General features: G+C 42.7%; 1 protein-coding gene across 2 annotated transcripts in view; it reads left to right on the top strand.

Moving 5' to 3' along the window:
• The window catches only part of atp9b (ATPase phospholipid transporting 9B), a 61,605-nt gene that overhangs the window by 2,303 nt on the left and 39,303 nt on the right, over positions 1-19,999 (top strand). For both annotated transcript variants that reach the window (XM_038267259.1, XM_038267260.1), the window contains exons 3-9: positions 5,264-5,414; positions 11,169-11,282; positions 12,430-12,538; positions 14,177-14,235; positions 15,347-15,398; positions 16,281-16,375; positions 18,546-18,626. In XM_038267259.1, coding sequence (XP_038123187.1) covers positions 5,264-5,414; positions 11,169-11,282; positions 12,430-12,538; positions 14,177-14,235; positions 15,347-15,398; positions 16,281-16,375; positions 18,546-18,626 — 661 coding nt within the window. The remainder of the gene's footprint in view (positions 1-5,263; positions 5,415-11,168; positions 11,283-12,429; positions 12,539-14,176; positions 14,236-15,346; positions 15,399-16,280; positions 16,376-18,545; positions 18,627-19,999) is intronic.

Below are 19,999 nucleotides of genomic sequence, written 5' to 3'. Positions count from 1 at the left end.
ATCATGCTGTCACTCAGCTCTGCAGAGACCAGCTGCTGATCCATTCATTCAGCTGCAGTGTTCTGGAGAAGAAAGCATCTAATAACTGCAGAACTGGACCTGGACACCCCTGGTCTACATCATCAGGGCTCAACATGGAGCACGACTCATTATCAGAACTGCTGTGCATGGCGGTAGATGCTGTGCTAACAGCTCAGAATGAGGAAGATGGGTCCGAACGAAGGGGAGCGTGTTTTTGTGTCTCAGCCTGATGCTGCGTTCAGGGTCTGTCTGGAACAGAGTGACACGTTTAAACTTGTTTATTTTGATGGTTTTATTCTAGATTCTGTCCCAGATCTAACATCTTTTTTTTTTCTTTACTATAACATAAAAAACTCACTTTAATATTTTACCAGTGATATTTTCCTTTTTCACTGATTGAACTCATGGAAATTGTCTTTTATTTCTCTCTATTTGGACTCTAATCTGCTTTATTCAGGTTTAACGGGACTCTTTGCTCTTAAAGGAAAAAGCAAGGTATAATCAATGGATCATTATTTATACCTAAAACTAATACGTTCGCTGGGATTTAATGAATTTAGCGTTAATCAATAGAAAAAATAAAATAAAACCAATAATTTTTGTGGCAATCACTGAGTCTGGGAGCGGCCATTTTTTTCCCAGATATAGCAACCCCTCCCTCCTGCCATCTTCCAGCAGTGACGTCACGGTGCGGTAAGCCTAGCGCCATTCTCCCCGCTTTCCAAGCTAAATCAATGGGAACTACTAGACACATCTGCAATCAACAACAATTATTGAAGATTTCCAGAGGACTTCACCATTGAAATTCACCAGAGCTATAGTGAAACTGACAATGCCCACGTGCATGGCAGCTGGATGCTGGAATACATTGGGTAAAAGTGGAAAAAAAAGAGTTATTCCACCTTTCTGATTCCTGATCCTCCACGGACGGGTTGGTCGTTGGATCGCCAACTTGAAGAGGGAGGATTTGCCACCGAACTTCTGGCCAGAGAAAAATCACGTAATATGGCAGCAGTCTAAGCTCCAGTCCTCCAGCAGTCTAACCCTATAGCAGCATAACTATGGAGCTAGCTCAGGATGAAACCTGAGTATTTTGGATGAGGTATAAAGAAGGTAAACCTTCCGCTGAAGTAATTTTGGGAAGGGGCGAAAATACTGGTTAGCTGATTGGCCTATGTTGGTGATAGACGGGCCAAATAAACCAATCAGATCAACGAAGCATATGACGTACTAACAGAGCGACGACGAAGAGGAGCCAATTGATAGATCAAACTCTTGCTGAAACCAGTCGGGAGAAGAGCAAAAACATCTTTTCCTCTGAGAAAAGCCTCCAGAGCAGTGTTTTGCTCTTCTTTCATTGAAGAAATACTCTGTAATTACGATACAACTTGCTCGATAGCCACGCTAACGCTAGTTTCATCGGCTGAAGCCGCCATGTTCTTTAGACTGAACTGTGGCGCTTCTCGTTGCGTCACACCTCAACCCGCCTCAAAGCCAACGCTGATTGGACATTCGTTTGGTGAACGGCTCCAAATTTTCTTCAACGGAGAGTCTCCAGACTGATTAGCGAGTGAAACCTTGAAAGCTCGCGAGATCAGGATGGTCTCACGAGGCTAAAAATTGCCCCCCTCTGCATCAGGCTGGTAAAGCTGTTCCTGGGTACGCGATTGTGATTGGTTGGGAGGAAGTAGTGATCGTAGCATCAACCTACATGATAGGCTACAATGAAAAGGAAGGAAAAACTGTGTTTCTTTATCAAACTTTTATCGACCCTTTTTTTTATTGCACCCCATTTCCATCGATCAATATATATTGTTATTGAATTATCGTCTGCCCTACTTATTAGTACTGGATTGGAGATCCTTTACCTAAAATCATGTATAAGAAAACCTGTTTTTGTTTTTTCAGTCGGCATTTAAATCATCTGGATCATAAAATTGTTCAAATTTAATGATGGGCTATTTTATTTTTTTTGGGGGGGGTTGATTGCTCAGCATATTGTAAAACAAATATTCAAATATATGCATTAGGGAGGTACGTACCCCTCTTCATAAAAGAGAAAACTTTGGTTTGAAAATGTCTGCTTATCAGTTAATGGTTAAGATCAATTTCAGTTAATTGATGAATGAATAATTAGCGTCGTTAGTAGGAACCTGCCGCTTAGTGTTTATGGTCGGACTGTCTTCCTGTCCAACATGAACATGTAGTTAATATCTTGGTTCTCTTCAGGGGAAGAGAAATTCTGCAGGTAGAGCAACCGGACCTCTGCAGCAGCTCGGATATTTAAAGCTTGGCAGCAGCAGAGATGCGTCCCTGTGCTTCTTTCTGACCCGGTTCTTAGGGTGTCGGAGCACACGTGGCGCCCGATGCCGGCCATGGCGCTCTGAGATGATCCGTTTGCGTTCCTAACGCTCTGGTAGCTGTGCATGAACTGCAAAGACAGGATAAGGACGTTTTTTTTTTTTTTTTGGTTGAGTTCCTCGATCCGCACCGTCGGTCCAAAAACACTTTGGGGTCAAACGGAAAAGGACGCTTCCTCCGACTGATGATTCATTTCAAAGGTTCTGTCCTCGACAAGGACGCCAAGAGGAACGTTTGTTACGGCGGAACAACAAAGTGGAACAAATGTTTGTGGCGCTGCGGTGACATGTACCGATGTAGGGAGGGTGGCTGTGCCGCTTCCTCGTTCAAGCTACATATTGAACCCCCCCCTCCCTCCTATGAACAAATGGGATATTTCACAGCTGACCAGTTTGATGCTTTCCAGTAATTTTCTGTTTGCTTAGTGCAGGATTATAAAACGCAAATAATTCCCAGTGAATAAACCCTGACTGTTCAAATGGCTTATTATTTAAATAGCATTCATTTGCTCAAATAATGGCTCTTATGAACCTGAACTGAGGGGGTGGGGGGGTGCAGAGAGGCTGAAAACATGGAGGCCAATGCAAACAACACTTTTCACCAAAGTTGATTTATTTAGCTTTATGTTTTGCCAACTTGCTCAGAAAGTGGAAAAGCCAAGTCGCTCAGCATGACGGCACACAGCGAGCGACACTGTCCCCCACACACCCCAGGTGCCAGGCCAGGTGGAGCTCGCATCAGGCTGCTTTCACCGTATTAACCCCCCCGCCCCCGCCCCCTTCTGTTTGCATTTTATATCAGATATGAGAGATAAGCTCCATGTAGTCATTAACAGGTTGAAGCAAAGTCACAGACTTTTGCAAAGTCTCTGCCGTCCTTTCAGTCTGATGATGAAGAGTCGTTTCCAGCCGCGGCTGGTGGAGTTTTCTCTGGGGGACAGACATATATACCAAAAACCAATCAAACATAAATAAAGTTATCACACCAGTAAAATTATTTAAATACCAACAATTTGTACATAAATCTTGCCCTTCTGAGGCTTTGTGAGGATAAATCTGTGTTTTGGTCCAATATTGTGTCACACCAGTTTAATAATGGAGAAGCTAATAGTCAGCTTTATATTTTTTTTATATATGAAAACTATTTTTTTTGATAATGTGTTTATTTAAAAGCAACTATGCAAATTAACGACCATCTAGAAAAGATTATATTCTATTATTTTCCATGTGAATCCCAGATTGTTCTTTCTCTTTTGCCTTTTCTACAAAGTTCTTTAAATCAGTCCTAGCTGTCTTTATCCATGCTGGATCAGATCCTGACCTTTGGAAAAGGAGGCAGGGAAAGCAGGATAAAGCCTTAGCCTCGCTGCATGCAGTTAGCCCCGCTGCATGCAGTTAGCCTAGCCTCCCTGCATGTAGTTAGCCTCGCTGCATGCATTTAGCCTAGCCTGGCTGCATGCAGCGGGGCTAACTGCATGCAGCGGGGCTAAGTGCATGCAGCGGGGCTAACTGCATGCAGTTAGCCTCGCTGCATGCATTTAGCCTAGCCTCGCTGCATGCATTTAGCCTAGCCTCGCTGCATGCATTTAGCCTACCCTCGCTGCATGCAGTTAGCCCCGCTGCATGCAGTTAGCCCCGCTGCATGCAGTTAGCCTTGCTGCATGCAATTAGCCTCGCTGCATGCAGTTAGCCTAGCCTCCCTCCTGCATGTAGTTAGCCTCGCTGCATGCATTTAGCCTAGCCTCGCTGCATGCAGTTAGCCCCGCTGCATGCAGTTAGCCCCGCTGCATGCAGTTAGCCAAGCCTCCCTGCATGTAGTCAGCCTCGCTGCATGCAGTTAGCCTAGCCTCGCTGCATGCAGTTAGCCTCGCTGCATGCAGTTAGCCCCGCTGCATGCAGTTAGCCCCGCTGCATGCAGTTAGCCTAGCCTTGGAGCTAAACCAGGTCCTGCAAAAAGACCTTCTTTTTATTGAATGCAAAATCTTTATATTATATAATACTTTTTACAATCTTGGTATAATTCCTGCTGTAAGTGGGTCTTTCTGTCAGCTAAAGGCAGGTTTTAGAGTCTCTTTACTCCAGTTAACGATTAATTGATTACTAAATTATTTGACGATTATTTCAATAATCATTTAATCAGATTAATTATTTCAGCCTTAATAGACATACAGTTCTCTTTATGTAAGGCTATTTTCTAGGGTTTAGCAGGTTTGATGTGGAATTAGATGATTTTCATTATCTTATCTAATTATTATATTTATAAAAAACATAAATCCTCATTCCATTAATCAGCTGGTTTACCTGCTCAGATTAAGGCTAAATACTTTCTTTCCATCCATTTAGGGCTGGGCGATATGAAAAGCATCTAATAGCTGGGAGGATTGAGTCCTTCATGCTAAGCCTGCTATGAGGAGTGGCGGCCTAGTGGTTAGGGCTTAGAGCGTGGAATCCTGAGGTTCTGAGTTCAAGCCCCACTCCCACAGACTGCCACTCTGGGTTCCTGAGCAAAGACCCTTAATCCCACACTGCTCCAAGGGTCCAAGCATAGAGCCCTGAGGCTTCCGCAGGTTAGAACCACCACAGGAAGAATAATAAAAAGAGATTAGATTAGTGCTGAACCACAAGTGGTGCATCATTAAAATCTAAACATCGAAGAAAACTTGAGCTGGTTTGATTTTTCTTGAAACAAATATTATTTGGATCAGCATCTATAAAGTTTAATCTTTAAATTATTCCAATCTTCCTGAAAAAGATGAGTCCTTATTTTTAAACTGAAATCCCTGAGCCTGTGAAAGTAGAATGGCGTGGGTCTAGTTGTCCCCCTCCTAAGCAGAGCTAACGCTGATGCTAACAGGCGGATCTGTGCTGCTTTCCCTCCCCAGGTGCTGTGACTGTCTGGCTCACATCTGTCGGAGGAAGAAGGAGCTCAAGGCTCGGACCGTTTGGCTCGGATGTCCAGAGAAATGTGAAGAGAAGTATCCGAAAAACGCCATCAAGAACCAGAAGTACAACATCCTGACCTTCGTGCCTGGGGTGAGTCAGCGGCAAAAATGGTTTCCAATGCGTAAAGTTTCAAATCATTTATAAGAAGACATGAAAAATTTAAGCTGTGTTGGACGGTCCTCGCAGTTCAGCACCGCCGCCTCCATGCGTCCACCCAGCCAATTGACACGTTTCACACTTCACCACTACACAGTGTTAAGAGTTAAGCCCTAAACACACTGGTCGCCTACGACTTTTTAATCTCGATATGATTTTTTCCATGTGATCGCACAGAGCTACAAACTAGCGTCCTGTACGGTGTCTGGAATAGTGTTAGAGGTGTGCCAGGCATTGTGGACGGCACTACAGCCAGTATCTGCCCTTAGCTACCAAACAGTAGGGCCCTATAATTTCCGCGATCACATAATCGCGGACAGAATCGCAGAATTGGCAAATTAACGCGGAATCTAGTGTAAACGCGGAATATCTACATTTGAAATGAAATTCTGTTTTTGTGTGGGAAAATGCACACCGGGGGATGCAAATCTGGGCGACACAACCCCTCCCCCCCCGCTCCGTCATTTCCGCTAACCCTCCCCCATCAAAACATTGCAAAAATGGCGAAGCGGCTCTCCACAGCTCGGCTTTCGGCGAAAAAGTTGAGAAACACGACGCTAAGCCCCGAGTACAGAGCCGAGCAGTTCCCTCCTGACTTTTACGTGTCAGGTGAACGATTGTTTTGCAAGTTTTGTCAACATTCCATTGATTGGAAGCGCAAAAAAACATGGACTGACCGATTGTCATCCAAAATCCATGTTAAGAACAAGGTGAAGTACAATAACGCTAGCAAGGCCACCGCGACCCTACAGACGTGCCTTACTGCTACGTTAAAAGCACATTCTTTTAACGACTGAAATAAAAGTAAAGGGTAAAAAAACTGAATTTGCAAAAATTAAAACGGAAAAAACTGAATTTTTAAAAATGTAAACGGAAAAAACAGTATTTTCAAAAATTTTAACGGAAAAAACGGAATTTGGGAAAAAATTAAACGGAATTTATAGGGCCCTAAAACAGGAAATACGCATAGTGTAGAGTAGGGATGGAGCGGTTTATGAAAAGCGTCCGAACCGTTCGGTTCGACTGTCTCAGTTCGGTTCGCGTGTGTTGCGTTCGGTTCATGCGCTGCTCCTTTTTCTCATAGGCGAAGCGTTTACACTCCAGAGCAGAAGGTGGCGGTACTGCGACCAAAGCCAACCACCAGTAGTAAACAAGAAGAAGAAGAAGCGAAGCAGCGTAGCCGGGTGTAGCAGAAAAAAATCAGTTGTTGTGGAGAATTGTGTGGGTATGGCGAGTGGGAAAGAACAGGAGTTGGAAGACGCGCCAGCAGCACTTTATAGGTCTGCTGTATGGGACCGCTTTGCATTTAGAGTGACCTACGATGACGGCGGGAAGAAAGCTGTGGATAAAAGTGCAACAGTGTGCAAGCATTGTGCAACACGTTTTGTTTATGCTAACAGCAACACGACCAACATGTCAGGCTAACAATCAACATATACCGAACTGAAGCGAAAACCGTGACCATGAAACCGTGAACCGAACCGAACCGTGGATTTTGCGAACCGTTCCACCCCTAGTGTAGAGCGGATTTAGATCTGACCAATCGGAGGCCTCATGTCTGCGGCACTGTTTGCAGTCACCTATAATTTTGGGGCGGTGCACCAGAGTGTTTGCGGGAAGGGGGGGCATATCTGCGTTAACTGCAACACACGCAGGCGACCTGGTTTCTGAGTATAAACCAGACTTAAAGAGGGACAGAGATAACCTTACTCCACCAGATGGATTTGCTCCGCATATCCATCTGGAAACCTTCCGTTGAAGTAATTTTGGAAGGGTCGAAAATACTGGTTAGCTGATTGGCCTATGTTGGTGATAGACGGGCCAAATAAACCTGATCAATGAAGCATATGACGACGAAAACACAACCACCAGCCAGGCTACTCTTGCCGAAACCAGTGGGGAGAAGAGCAAAAACATCTTTTCCTCTGAGAAAAGCCTCCAGAGCAGTGTTTTGCTCTTCTTTCAGTGAAGAAATACTCTGTAATTCCCATAAAACTTGCTCCATAGCCACGCTGACGCTAGTTTCATCGGCTGAAGCCGCCATGTTCTTTAGACTGAACTGTCGCGCTTCTCGTTGCGTCACACCTCAACCCGCCTCAAAGCCAACGCTGATTGGACGTTCGTTTGGTGAACGGCTCCAAATTTTCTTTAACGGAGAGTCTCCAGACTGATCTGAGAGTGAAACCTTGAAAGCTCGCGAGATCAGGATGGTCTCACCAGGCTAGGACAGAGATTCGAGAACTGGGAAATTCAATTTCCAGTCATCAGAAACCAGTCAGGCCTGTAAGTTTATATGGATTTCAGCCTCCCAGCCCGTTCAGGCCAGAAGGTTCCCTATAATTCTGATAATCATGTGAACCCTGGTAAAGTCTTCCCCTCATATTTACTGTATATAAAGCCCAGTGGCCTTCTTTGTATCTAATAGTTATCTCTTCTGCCTCTAAATGAGGGGTTTACCTGGTTGGGGACGCTGGAGATCCATCAGTTACTTATTAAAAAGCAAATTGCTCCATGATTAAGAGAGCAGCCTTTGGCTCGCTTCATTAAATGTCAACTGTCTATTAGAGACGTAGATATTCCCATCGACGACCAACCAAACGCCTCCATTATTCTCCCTCTTCCTTGAATTATTAAATACACACAAATTGAGTTTAGCAGGATGCATTCCCCCAAAAGGTCAGGAGGTTCATTAACTCGAGCGCCTCGGCCATTGATCCCGTAGTCGCTGATGGTCTTTGACGCAGCGCCTTTCTCTCATTATTGCAAACATTACTCAAAATCCGACCTTAGATGAAGAGAAATCCGACTTCGTCTGGCTGACTGAAGGCTAATTAACTTGAAGGGCTGCAGCGTTGTGCGGAAATTTAAACTTACCTGGATTTGACTCTTCATGTGTTTGTGTTTATTTTTAAAGCACCAATTCAGAACCCGTCATCACAAGCAGTGTTGTTTTCATCAATAATGAGGATGACGAAATCATTTTTCTATTTTTCGTCATTATATTTGTTTCTCTAAAAACCCGGCTATGTGACTAAATGTGACTAAAACTTATAATAGATTCTTCCTGAAGACTAAGACTAAATCTAAGATGCTATTAAAAACAACCCTGATCACATTCAGTAAAACTGAAGGTTCAACGTTTCTGTAGAAGGAAAACCAGCTGATTGCATCCAGGATTAAATCCTCCTGGACGAGCAGGTAGAGACGGTAGATATTCGCTGAGTTACGATTCAGCGGCTGCGTCCTCCGAAGGCCAGATTCATCGGCCGATTACGTCACGGCGCCGCGCCGTGGCCTGTTCAGATTGGAAGACTCCTCGTAATGCGGCCGACAAATGCGTCGTTCTTTTTGCCCGTTTTGAAGGTCAGGTCTGCTGTATCCTCCGTAGCCAGGTGTACTCAGGTGTATCATCTGAGTGAAGTTCACCCCCCCATCTTCTTCAAATGAGACAAAATTAGTGTCAAACGTTTGTGCTACATTTGTGCAGCAAAAATCTTCGTTTGTGCCGCTATCATTTTAAAGATATAAAGAAATATTTCTAGAGGTCATCAAAGGTCAACCAGCCCCCCCACCTTCTTCAAATCACACGAAATGAGTGTCAATTAACTCGGCTCCGTTTGTGCTGGTTTGTGCAGCAAAAATGTTTGTTTGTGCTGCTTTGGCTTTGAAGATATTAATGAAAATGTAAAGGTCAAAAGGTCAACCAGCCCCCCCACTTCTAGAAACATTTATTTATATCTTTAAAATGATAGCGGCACAAATGAAAATTTTATTAATTATTAATTAATTGGCATTCATTTCGTCTGATTTGAAGAAGGTGGGGGGGCTGGTTGACCTTTGATGACCTCTGAAATATTTCTTTATATCTTAAAAATGATAGCGGCACAAATGAATCTTTTTGCTGCACAAACTTTTGACACCAATTTTGTCTAATTTGAAGAAGGTGTGGGGGCTGGTTGACCTATTGACCTTTACATTTTCATTAATATCTTCAAAGCCAAAGCAGCACAAACGAAAATTTTTGCTGCATAAACAGCTGAGTTAATTGACACCCATTTCGTCTGATTTGAAGAAGGTGGGGGGGCTGATTGACCTTTGATGACCTCAGGAAATATTTCTTTATATCTTTAAAATCATAGCAGCACATATGAAAATTCTTGCTGCACAAACGTAGCAAAAACATTGGACACTAATTTTGTCTGATTTGAAGAAGGTGGGGGGCCAACTTCACTCAGGTTTAGGTATCCCATGATTCATTGCGAGTCCAAGCTAGCCGGCTGCTCCGTGCTCAGAGGAAAAAGGGAAATGACGCCGAACAGTGGTGAATATTGGAAGTTCAGTTTAATATTATCCAAGTCCGTCAATAGTTCCGTCTGAAATGAATGAAAATAGTTGTTTTAATGGTTATTGAGTCAGATATGTGGCGGTTAAGTTTGGTTTATCTAAAGGTTTTTATCTGTTACTGGGTAAATGGGTTTGGCTGGAATTTAAGGACAGATTCTAATATATCTGCAGGGTGGGGGGGGACTATAAACCTGATATCTGAGATGACGGTACTTCTGCTGAAGCAAGAACAGTAGTGAGAAAACGGTATCCATTCTTTGCCTGCTGTTTGTGTCAACTGTCACGGTTGCTAGGCGACGGTGTATGCTGAGTGAGGGGCGGTTAGAGCTGGAGAAGGATGGACCAGTTTACTTTCACAAACTGTAAATAAACACATCATTGACTCTACAGAAATCCCTCATACTGAGCATGCATGAGGGCAACTGTGGGGAGGAAAAACTCCTTTTAACAATAAAAAGCATCCAGCAGAACCAGACTCTGTGTGAGCCAGTTTATGTCAAAGGATGAAAGAGAGCACATCCAGTTGATCACAGAGAAAGCTGAGTCCATAGCTACGTCTAGGAGAGAAACAGGACTAGACATCAGCAATTACCTTAGAGCAGCAACTGTTGCTGTCGTCAATCAGAGGGAGGTTATCAGGTTACCTCCATCGTCTTCATCGTCCAGAGAATCTCAGACGGCTCCGGTCTTCCCAGGAGTGGTCGTCCCAGCAACTCCACCTCTGACTCTACAGGTCACAGTTACAGGGTCAGAGGTCATGACCCTGACCTAGTGACCTCTTCTCTCTGAGCCCAGTAGTAATTAAAGCTGAAGTCTGTAAGTTTTTAAAAATCACTTTTTTGTCATATTGGCTAAAACTGTCCCTATGCCCAGCAGCAGTACATGTGATATGTAACCTGTGAAAAAAACTGCTTCAATTGGTCCCGCCTACTGCCTGTATTTCAATCTGGAAAGAATAATTCGGGACGAGTCAAAACAACCAATCACAGCCAGAGGAGCGTCTGATGGAGTGTCAATCACAGCTCACACACGCTGAATCCCGCCCCCCCCCTTCTGGTCGCATGCGGTAGCCGCGCAGATGCTGTGAGAGGGGTGGAGCTTGGAGGTGGGGCATGAGTGAAGCAGAGAGGGTGGGGGAGTGGCGTGAAACCTGTTTTTCTTCAAATTTTCAGTCGAAGTCTGCTCTCTCCTCAATGTTACAGACTGCAGCTTTAAATCTGCATGAACTGGATTTGCTTAAATCTGAGTCTCCAGAAATGGGCTGTGTGACGGAACCGGACCTGCTTCAGAACCAGGACCTCCAGACGCTGCAGCAAACATTCAGTGATCTCCTCTCTCCTCCAGGTTCTCTACCAGCAGTTCAAGTTCTTCCTCAACCTGTACTTCCTGGTGGTGGCCTGCTCCCAGTTTGTGCCGTCGCTGAAAATCGGATACCTGTACACCTACTGGGCGCCTCTGGTTTGTAGCTATTTTCCTCCTTTTTTCCTCCAACTGTTCATTTCTATTCAGTTTATTTCTATAGCGCCAATTCCCATCATGTCATCTCAGGTCACTTTCCAGTTCACCAGATCATCCAGTCAGATTGATTCAAAGTTTTCTATCTAAGGAAAACCAGCTGATTGCATCGACTCATTGACTCTTCAGCAATCCCTCACACTAAGCATGCTTGTAGCGACAGTGGAGAGGAAAAACTCCCCTTTAACAGGAAGAAACCTCCAGCAGAACCAGGCTCAGTGTGAGCGGCCATCTGCTGAGGCCCACTGGGGTTCAAGGAGACAGAAGCAGACATAGAAAAAGAAGCATAGATACAAAAGGCAACTGTCAACCAGCTCCACAGGCGGCCCCGTCCAGGAAACACACAGCCAGGCAGACGAGCTCCGAGCCAGCTCCCATGTCAGAGGATGAAGAGAGCACATCCAGTTAGTCACAGTCAGAGAAACAGGACTACACTGGAAAACAGGCCAAGCTCCAACATCTAGAAACAAAGGTGTTGATGGCAGCAGCACAGCTGATATTTCTCTCCAGGATGGAGTCACAGCCAAACAGGAACAGACCAGATGAAGCTACTATGAGAAAAAGCAGAGAGAGCAGAACGTTAGAGATTGAAGTAACAGATTCTGCAGAGTGGGAGAATAGAGATAGAATGAAGCAGAATGATGAAAAAGGGGTCCCTATGTCCTCCAGCAGTCTAAGCCTATAGCAGCAGAGCTATAGAGATAGAATGAAGCAGAATGATGAAAAAGGGGTCCCTATGTCCTCCAGCAGTCTAAGCCTATAGCAGCAGAACTATAGAGATAGATCAGGATAACCTGAGCCACTCTAACTAGAAGCTTTATCAAAAAGGAAAGTTTTAAGCTTAGCCTTCTATCTATCTCTTTATAAATCCCGTATTGCTGCTTCCTTGTGTTTTCATACAATTATATTTATTTGACTTCATGTATTTTTGGATTATTACAGTATTTTTTTAAACATATTTTCTCCGGTTTAGTGTTTTAAGCAGCAACCTTTTTTAAAGCAAGTCTCCTATTAATGCAGCTTTCAGAGAACTGAACAACTTTTCCTGTGAAATTATTGATGCAGAGTTTTTTTTTTTTTGCCTGCTCAGGGATTTGTGATGGCGGTTACGATGGTGCGGGAGGCGGTGGACGAAGCGCGGCGCTATCAGCGAGACAAAGAGATGAACTCTCAGCTCTACAGTAAACTCACAGTCAGAGGTCAGCAACGCACGCCGCTGAGGAAGACCTTCTAGTCTGTTGGTTTAACTGAGTTTATTTAGATATTTTCTTTCCCCTGGCTGACAGAAAATAATCTGAGATCTTCTTTGTCTTAATATAAATTGAATGTTATGGGTTTGTATTTAAAAAAAATAAAACCTGCAGCCCTGTGTGCCTTAGTTCATAGCTGATATCTGAACTGAGTCTTCTGACCCTAACGGGATATGGAGTGAATTTTGTTTCATAATTGAACACGTTTTATTTTAGCTAAATAGTGGGAGAAAAAAATGCAATCCAGAAATTAAACTTGGAATAAGTTTTTATGTAGCTCTGCTGTTTCTATGAATTTTTTTTTCATATTTGTTTTTAAACAAATATTTTTTATAGATTTTATATTTTTACATTATTTTTTTTCATATTTAAAATTTGTTTTAATAATATAGTTTATAATATTTTAAATTTTTTTGTCTTTGTTAGATTTTATATTCTGGATTATTTTCATATTTAAATAATTCAAATAATATAATTTATAATATACATTTTTTTTCTTAGAGTTTATATTTTACATTTATTTTTATATTTCATTTTTTTTAACATAGTTTATAATCTTTCTTTATTCTTTGTTAGATTTTACATTATTTTCTTATTTAATTTTATTTAAATAGTATAGTTTATAATATACATTTTTTTTTCTTATATTTTATATTTTATTTACATTATTTCTATATTTAATGTTATTAAAATAATATAGTTCATAATCTTAAATAGTTTTTTTGTAGATTTTATATTTCACATTATTTTCATATTTAAATTATTCAAATAATATAGTTTATATTTTTTTTCTTAAATTTTATATTTTACATTTATTTTTATATTTCATTTTTTTAAACATAGTTTTAAATTTTTCTTTATTCTTTGTTAGATTTTACATTATTTTCTTATTTGATTTTATTTAAATAGTATAGTTTATAATATACATTTTTTTTCTTAGATTTTATATTTTATTTACATTATTTCTATATTTAATCTTATTAAAATAATATAGTTCATAATCTTAAATTGTTTAAAATTTTTCTGAGATTTAATATTTAAAATGTATTTTATATTAAAACATTTTCAAATAATATAGTTTATAATCTGAATTCTTTCTTTGTTTTTCTTAGATTCATTATTTTCACATTATTCAGGTTGAGTTGCTCGCTATTGATGCGTTCGCTAACGCATCGACCATCAGAGGAAAATGGAGTGAGGAGTAAAAACAGTTTGAAAAGAAGGCAATTTATAAAGCTAAAATCTCAATAACAGAAATAAATAAATTCATTTTGTAATGTTTTATTGATAAAAGTCAAAGTTATTCTAAAACCCCATCTTTTATTTAAAAGTTTTTATGGTTTTGTTTAAGGTGGCCCTTTTTTTTCCAGCTTTCTATTAACAAATCATGACCTTTGACCCAATAATGGAACCAAATTCTCTTCATAGCGGAACCAGATCTGGTCCACATAGTCACCCTGTTAGTGGAATAAAGGAAAACGTTATTCTAACATTTGTTAGATCCAGAAATCTGCGTTTATCGCAGCTTTTTAAACCCCATTTCTGCCGTTTTTTTTATTTTTCTGTAACTTCTGCTTCATTTTTCAGGTAAAATCCAGGTGAAAAGTTCGGACATACAAGTCGGAGACCTGATAATTGTGGAGAAGGTAAGTGTTACCTGTTCAGATCTGCGTTTCTATGGTGATGGATGTGTGACTGAGACGGTGGGTTTATGTCAACTAATCCTAATATTCTCAGAGGAAATGAGCAGCAGTCAGGAAGAATCAGGATTCCGTCCTTTCATGTCTGCACAGCAGATCAGATCGGCCCCTGAAGGGACAATCTTTTTTTAGAGCGGTCAATATCTTACCAGCCATACGGATCTCCTTTGGTGTTGTCCTCCAACCATTTGGTCATTTTGTCTCACTAATAAACTGGATCTTTAGGTTTTAAATGATGAGTAGAAGGTGATCAGAAAACTTCAGCCGGCCTCTGTGGACCATTCAGAGCAGAACGATCACTGTGCTTATGTCGAGAAGAAGGAATTAGATTTAAATCCTTTATTGTCCCCTAGGGGCCAATTCATGTACAGGGGAATCCATAAAATCTAAACCTGACAATAAACAAAAAATAAATAAATTTAAAACATCACAAAAACCAAACCAGGACTGGAGGCAGAATAATAATCTAGACCAGGGCTCTAGATCAGAGGTCTTCAACAGGGGGTCCGCGACCCCTAGGGGGTCCGCGGAGGTACTGCATGGGGGTCGCGAAAGTCTTGGTTGATTACTTTTTTTATATTCCCTCCTGCAATTTTTTGCACTAATTAAAATGTCTTTAAATCCAAATTAACATGAATTCAACACACTGTAGTAAACAGATAAATGGAGGCAGAAGATGTCTTTCAGTCATCGATGCACACATTCAGAGACACACAGGAGCTCTTTCAAACCTGGGCACCGTTTCATTCACAACACCTGTCCCATCAACCAGGAATCAGATTCAGAAATACTTTAATAATCCCAGGGAGGAATTACTTTCGTTACATGACTCCATTTGTAATAGAGTGACTATAGGACCAGTTTGATATAACACAATTTAATACAATACATATAATTAGGGGGTCCCTGCTCCATCTCGCAATCAGTTTGGGGGTCCTTGGCTTTGAAAACGTTGAAGACCCCCACACCGCTGAGACCCCACCATCGTTACCAGCTTAGCAGAGAAAAACTGCTCTCCACTTTCACCTGATGGGATGTTTTCTATCTCTCTCTGTAGAACCAGAGGATTCCAGCAGACATGATTTTCCTGAGGACGTCGGAGAAAACGGGTCAGTATCCAAACTGTGTTTTCTGATGCAACGACCGGTGAAAGAAACGTCTGTGCAGGATGTAGCCTGGTCCCCTCTGAACCCAAAGCGTTCCTCTCACATTGTTCCACTGACTGATGATCCGGATTCCAATCAATCGATGAGTTCTGCCTTTTTTCCGGAGGAGATGTTGGAAGGACATCACGTCCATCAATCCAAACCTTGTCAATATTCCCCATAGTGAGGCGTGGACGTCTCCGTCCCCTTCAGCGTCTCTCAAACTGCCCTCTTGTTTGGATGGCGTGGTGTTAATGTCCTCCATCACTCTGGGCGCCCCAGGGAGCGTTTACAGCTGCCCTTCTTGTCCCATAGAGGTTCCCATCCATCAGCTGTTTCATCTGTAATATTACCTCGGATCGATGCGTGCCTCACGCCTCGTCCACGCCGCTGCCGCTGAAGCTTTCTGACCAGGAGTCCAGATTGAAGACGATTTTATGTCATGCTCTCATTTATCTGTTTATCTGCTTTAGGGTTTATTAATAGAAACATTGATGGAAACTATAATCAGCACGAACCAAGCGCAACATTATAACCCAATTAGGGAACTACCAATTGAATAGATGAAGGAGGAAGTTTAATTGATTTATCTATATCAGGGGTTGGCAACCCAAACGGGTAAAAAAAAACACAAAAAACTAATCTTTCTGGAGCCGCATGAATGTAAAAGTCTTCTATAAGCCTCATATATCAGCTGTGCTGCTGCCATCAACACCTTTGTTTCTAGATGTTGGAGCTTGGCCTGTTTTCCAGTGTAGTCCTGTTTCTCTGACTGTGACTAACTGGGTGTGCTCTTTTCATCCTCTGACATGGGAGTGTTGATGGTTGTTTTTTTGTTTCTTCCAGGGTCGTGCTTCATCAGGACGGATCAGCTGGACGGAGAGACGGACTGGAAGCTGAAAGTGGCGGTTTGCTGCACTCAGCGCCTCCCAGCTGTTGGGGTATGGAGGGCGGGGTCAACGTTAACCTGACAGCTGCTGCATGTAGATGAAGGCATAGTGGAATTTGTTTTAAACTGGAGACATCAAGGCTGCAAGTTTTAAAACAATTTGAGTTTTTCAAGATACAGCACATAGAAAAAAAAACACCCAGACAGAAATGAGATGTTTCTGAGAGAAAGCTTCTGACCCATCCTGCCCTTAAAGTCCAATCAGCAATGTCTGCTGAGGAAGAGGAGGGTGCAGCTGCATCCTTACCTGTTTCCAGCAGTGAACGATGAAGACTCTAGAACCTGGAGGTGTCCCTGTGCCGCCAGTAGAGATGGAAAGAGGACTGAAGGTTGGGATTTGATGATGACGAGGAAGCTGAAGAAGGGCTGAAACAATTAATCGGATTAGTTTCTTATTGAAATAATCTTCAACTAATTTATTAATTGATCTGTGTAACTTTTGGCCACTACGGGGCGCTAGACCTGTAACTTAAGCCGGGCCTGCACTGTAGGACTTTTTTGCCCTTTTCAGGCCAATTTTCCAGTCACGCGAGAATTTTCCGGCCGACTTCTTTCAGCCTGATGGTGCGTGGTGTAGTGAACAGGGGGTAACGAGGGGCGACCAGCCTCTATCGACCACCTCCCCATCAGGAATCGTAACGTCAGGAGGAAATCAAACATGTTTGAAATTCAGTCGGCCGTCGTAAGGTGGTCGTGGGAAAATCGCTCAGTGGGCAAACAAGGATTCTTCTTCTTTTTCTTCCTCTCAGAGGAAAATGAGTTCTTTCTGTCAAACTGACAGACCGTAGTAGCCACGTTAGCTCAGCCATGTCTTTGTCCAAATACGTCGTCTCCTTTTCTTTTTAGGGCTTTCAGCACTAAATCGCCCAAATATCCAAGGCAGCGCGTTTCACTCTAGTGAGCTTCATGTTCCTCTCTACTCGTTTGGCTTCCAGATAGACGAGTCCGAGTAGCGCCATCTCACTGCGGAGCTGAGTCCCACCTGGTTTTTAGACGTACAGTGTGAGCAGGTAGATCGCATCAGAGCGTCGCACAGGGAGAGAACAAACATCGTGAGCTGTGAACTTTTAAAAACTGCGGTTTCATCGTACAGTTTGAGCCGTAGCTCTGTGCGACAACTGAAAATATTGCACAGTGTATGGCTAGCTTTATCCAACTAAAAAACTAAATCAGAGGTCACAGATGAGCCGACCGCGGTCTGGATCCGGACCCACCTGCTGCTAATTCTGACCTAACCTGATTTTAAACATTTATAAATAACTGCATGTTATCCGACGACAGTGTCTAACTTTACTTGCGCCTCTTCTCCTGTTAATACGGTAAAGCCCTGGGGAGCGTCCGGCTCCAGGCTGCACGTGATCCAAATGAGCCAATGAGCTGCTGTCAGTCTGGGTTGCTGCTGCTGCTACTTTTAGACACAGCAGGCAAACCTGTGGCAAGCCGGGCGATGGGAAAGAAGGAGAAGACCATGAGAAAAAGAGAGCAGAGAAAGTGTGGACTGCTGGAAGAACTGCGGTGAACTGGTGAAAGAAAAGTGAAATGGCGTGCTCAAAGATGACCCTGCACATTTAGAGGATGTTTGGCTCAACCTGCTGCTGTGAAGCAGGATTCTCCACCATGAACAGAATCAACAATAAATCTGGATCCAGGCTCAAAATGAGCTCCTTGATATGTGCTTGAGAATGGCTTAGTCTCTGGTTAAACCCAGGTTTAAAGCCTTGCAGGGCAGCCTAAAGCCCACTGCCAACATTAAGACAGAAAAAAGAAAGAAAATAAAAAACCATCAGTTCAGGGGTTTGAGAAAATATGGGAATCTGGAAATTATCTATAAACCAAACTGAACGATTGTTGTTCTCTACTTCAAAAAACACTTTAGATTTTAAGACAAAAAAAATCTAAAAATTCACTGTATAACATGGATACATATAAAACTCATTTTATTTATGTGTTAAATTCTGTTTAAAGTAACAGATTATAATTAAAAATGTCTCCTTTACTGGTTGATGATTTTTAATTGGTTACCGCTGGTTGAAATCATCAAGGTGTGACGCCAGTTTTAGAGGAGCAGTTCCATCGTCTCCCATAGATTTTTAAGATGAAGGCATCTAAACATGGAATGGTTGATTTTATTGTTATTTTTCTCTGCTCTCCTCTTGTTGCAGGACCTCTTCTCCATCAGCGCCTTCGTCTACGCCCAGAAGCCCCAGCTGGACATCCACAGCTTCGAGGGGAACTTCACACGGGTACTGCAGCCCGCTGACACTTTTATTACCTGAACAAACGCACAGTTTCCCCTGACAGAGCGGGGACTGCTCACAGGTGACGACAAAGAGCCGCTGCGTCCATCAAGGCGTCCCTCTTCCGTCCCATCCTGCTTGTTCCTCAAAGATTTCTCTTCTTTTCTTATTAATAGCAGATTAGTGCAGCCCCCACAGAGAGGAGAGCGGCGGTACAAAGGGGGGCTTTGTGGTGCGTCCTCGCTCTTGGCCACACATCAAGCTTAGTGAGCGAGCGCTTCCTGCGTGCATTCATCCTCCGTGGCCGAGCGTTCCCACAGAGGTGTTCCTTTCCTTCTCCCCCAGGACGGACACGGCAGCTTTGTTATGAACGGCAGAGTGATTCCAATGTCAGAGCGGTCAGGCGTCCTGCAACCTGCCATTTATTTTTTATGCTCCTCTTCCCGTGTTATTGCGGACTGACAGGAAGTGGCCGGTTAGGTATCATAATTATCATATCAGGCAGGAAAGTCGAGCTGAAACCAGAATCCGGATTCGAGCCGTCGGTTAAAACAGGACGCCTCTCCAGGGGCTGATCCGTCACAGGAATATCATTTACCTTCTCTCCCTCCAATATGTTTTTTGTTTTTTAATTTAAGGGAACTTCTAAGCTATGGAGTTAATGTTGTTCCACAATTGTTGAAAATCACACATTTTGTAAATTCAAATAAAAAAAAAATGCAATCCAGAAATGGAATTGCATTTTTTTCATGTATCACACTCGGAACCAACGCAAACACTGAGTGTCGACCAATTAAAATGCTTCTTTGCATTTTAAAGCCCCGCCCCCAGAAATAAAGAGAATCTTATCTGAAAAAAGGGAAAATAGACAATTTTAAGTGATAAGAAATTAAAATAAAAAATTTCTTACAGCAGTGTGTTGCAGTGAGCTTGATGCAGACATTTTTGATTTATGCTCAATATTGAAGCGTGGTCTGCGCTACACGCTGTGGGTCTAGATACGGCCGAGGCGGCAAGGAAGTGGGGGCGAGTTTAGTCCGACGAGGGAGGGACATGAGGGCCAAAAAGAGCAGAGATCCAGGTGGAAAAAGGGTCCCAGCGTTCTCGAGCACCTCGCTCTTCTAACGGGTCAAACTTCACGAGTTGTTTTCCGCAATTTCGGTCATAAAAACAAAACAAGCCGGCCTCCTGTCTGCGGCACTGTTAGCGGTCAGCTACAATTAGGGAGAGGAGCAGCGGAGCGTCTGTGGAGGGGGGGGCGGGACATCTGGAGCCGAGGTATTGCATTGCACTCATTGCACTGATCTTGTGCAGTATTGTATTTTTTGATGCAAGGCCTTGCAGAATCTGTAATGCAGGGGTGTTATTATTTTTCAGTG

Source organism: Cyprinodon tularosa, unplaced genomic scaffold (genome assembly GCF_016077235.1).
Source record: "Cyprinodon tularosa strain WSP-4 unplaced genomic scaffold, ASM1607723v1 ctg668, whole genome shotgun sequence".
Taxonomy (NCBI): Eukaryota; Metazoa; Chordata; class Actinopteri; order Cyprinodontiformes; family Cyprinodontidae; genus Cyprinodon; species Cyprinodon tularosa.
The sequence above is the reverse complement of the archived record's forward strand: the minus strand, read 5'-3'. Positions and strand labels throughout refer to the sequence as shown.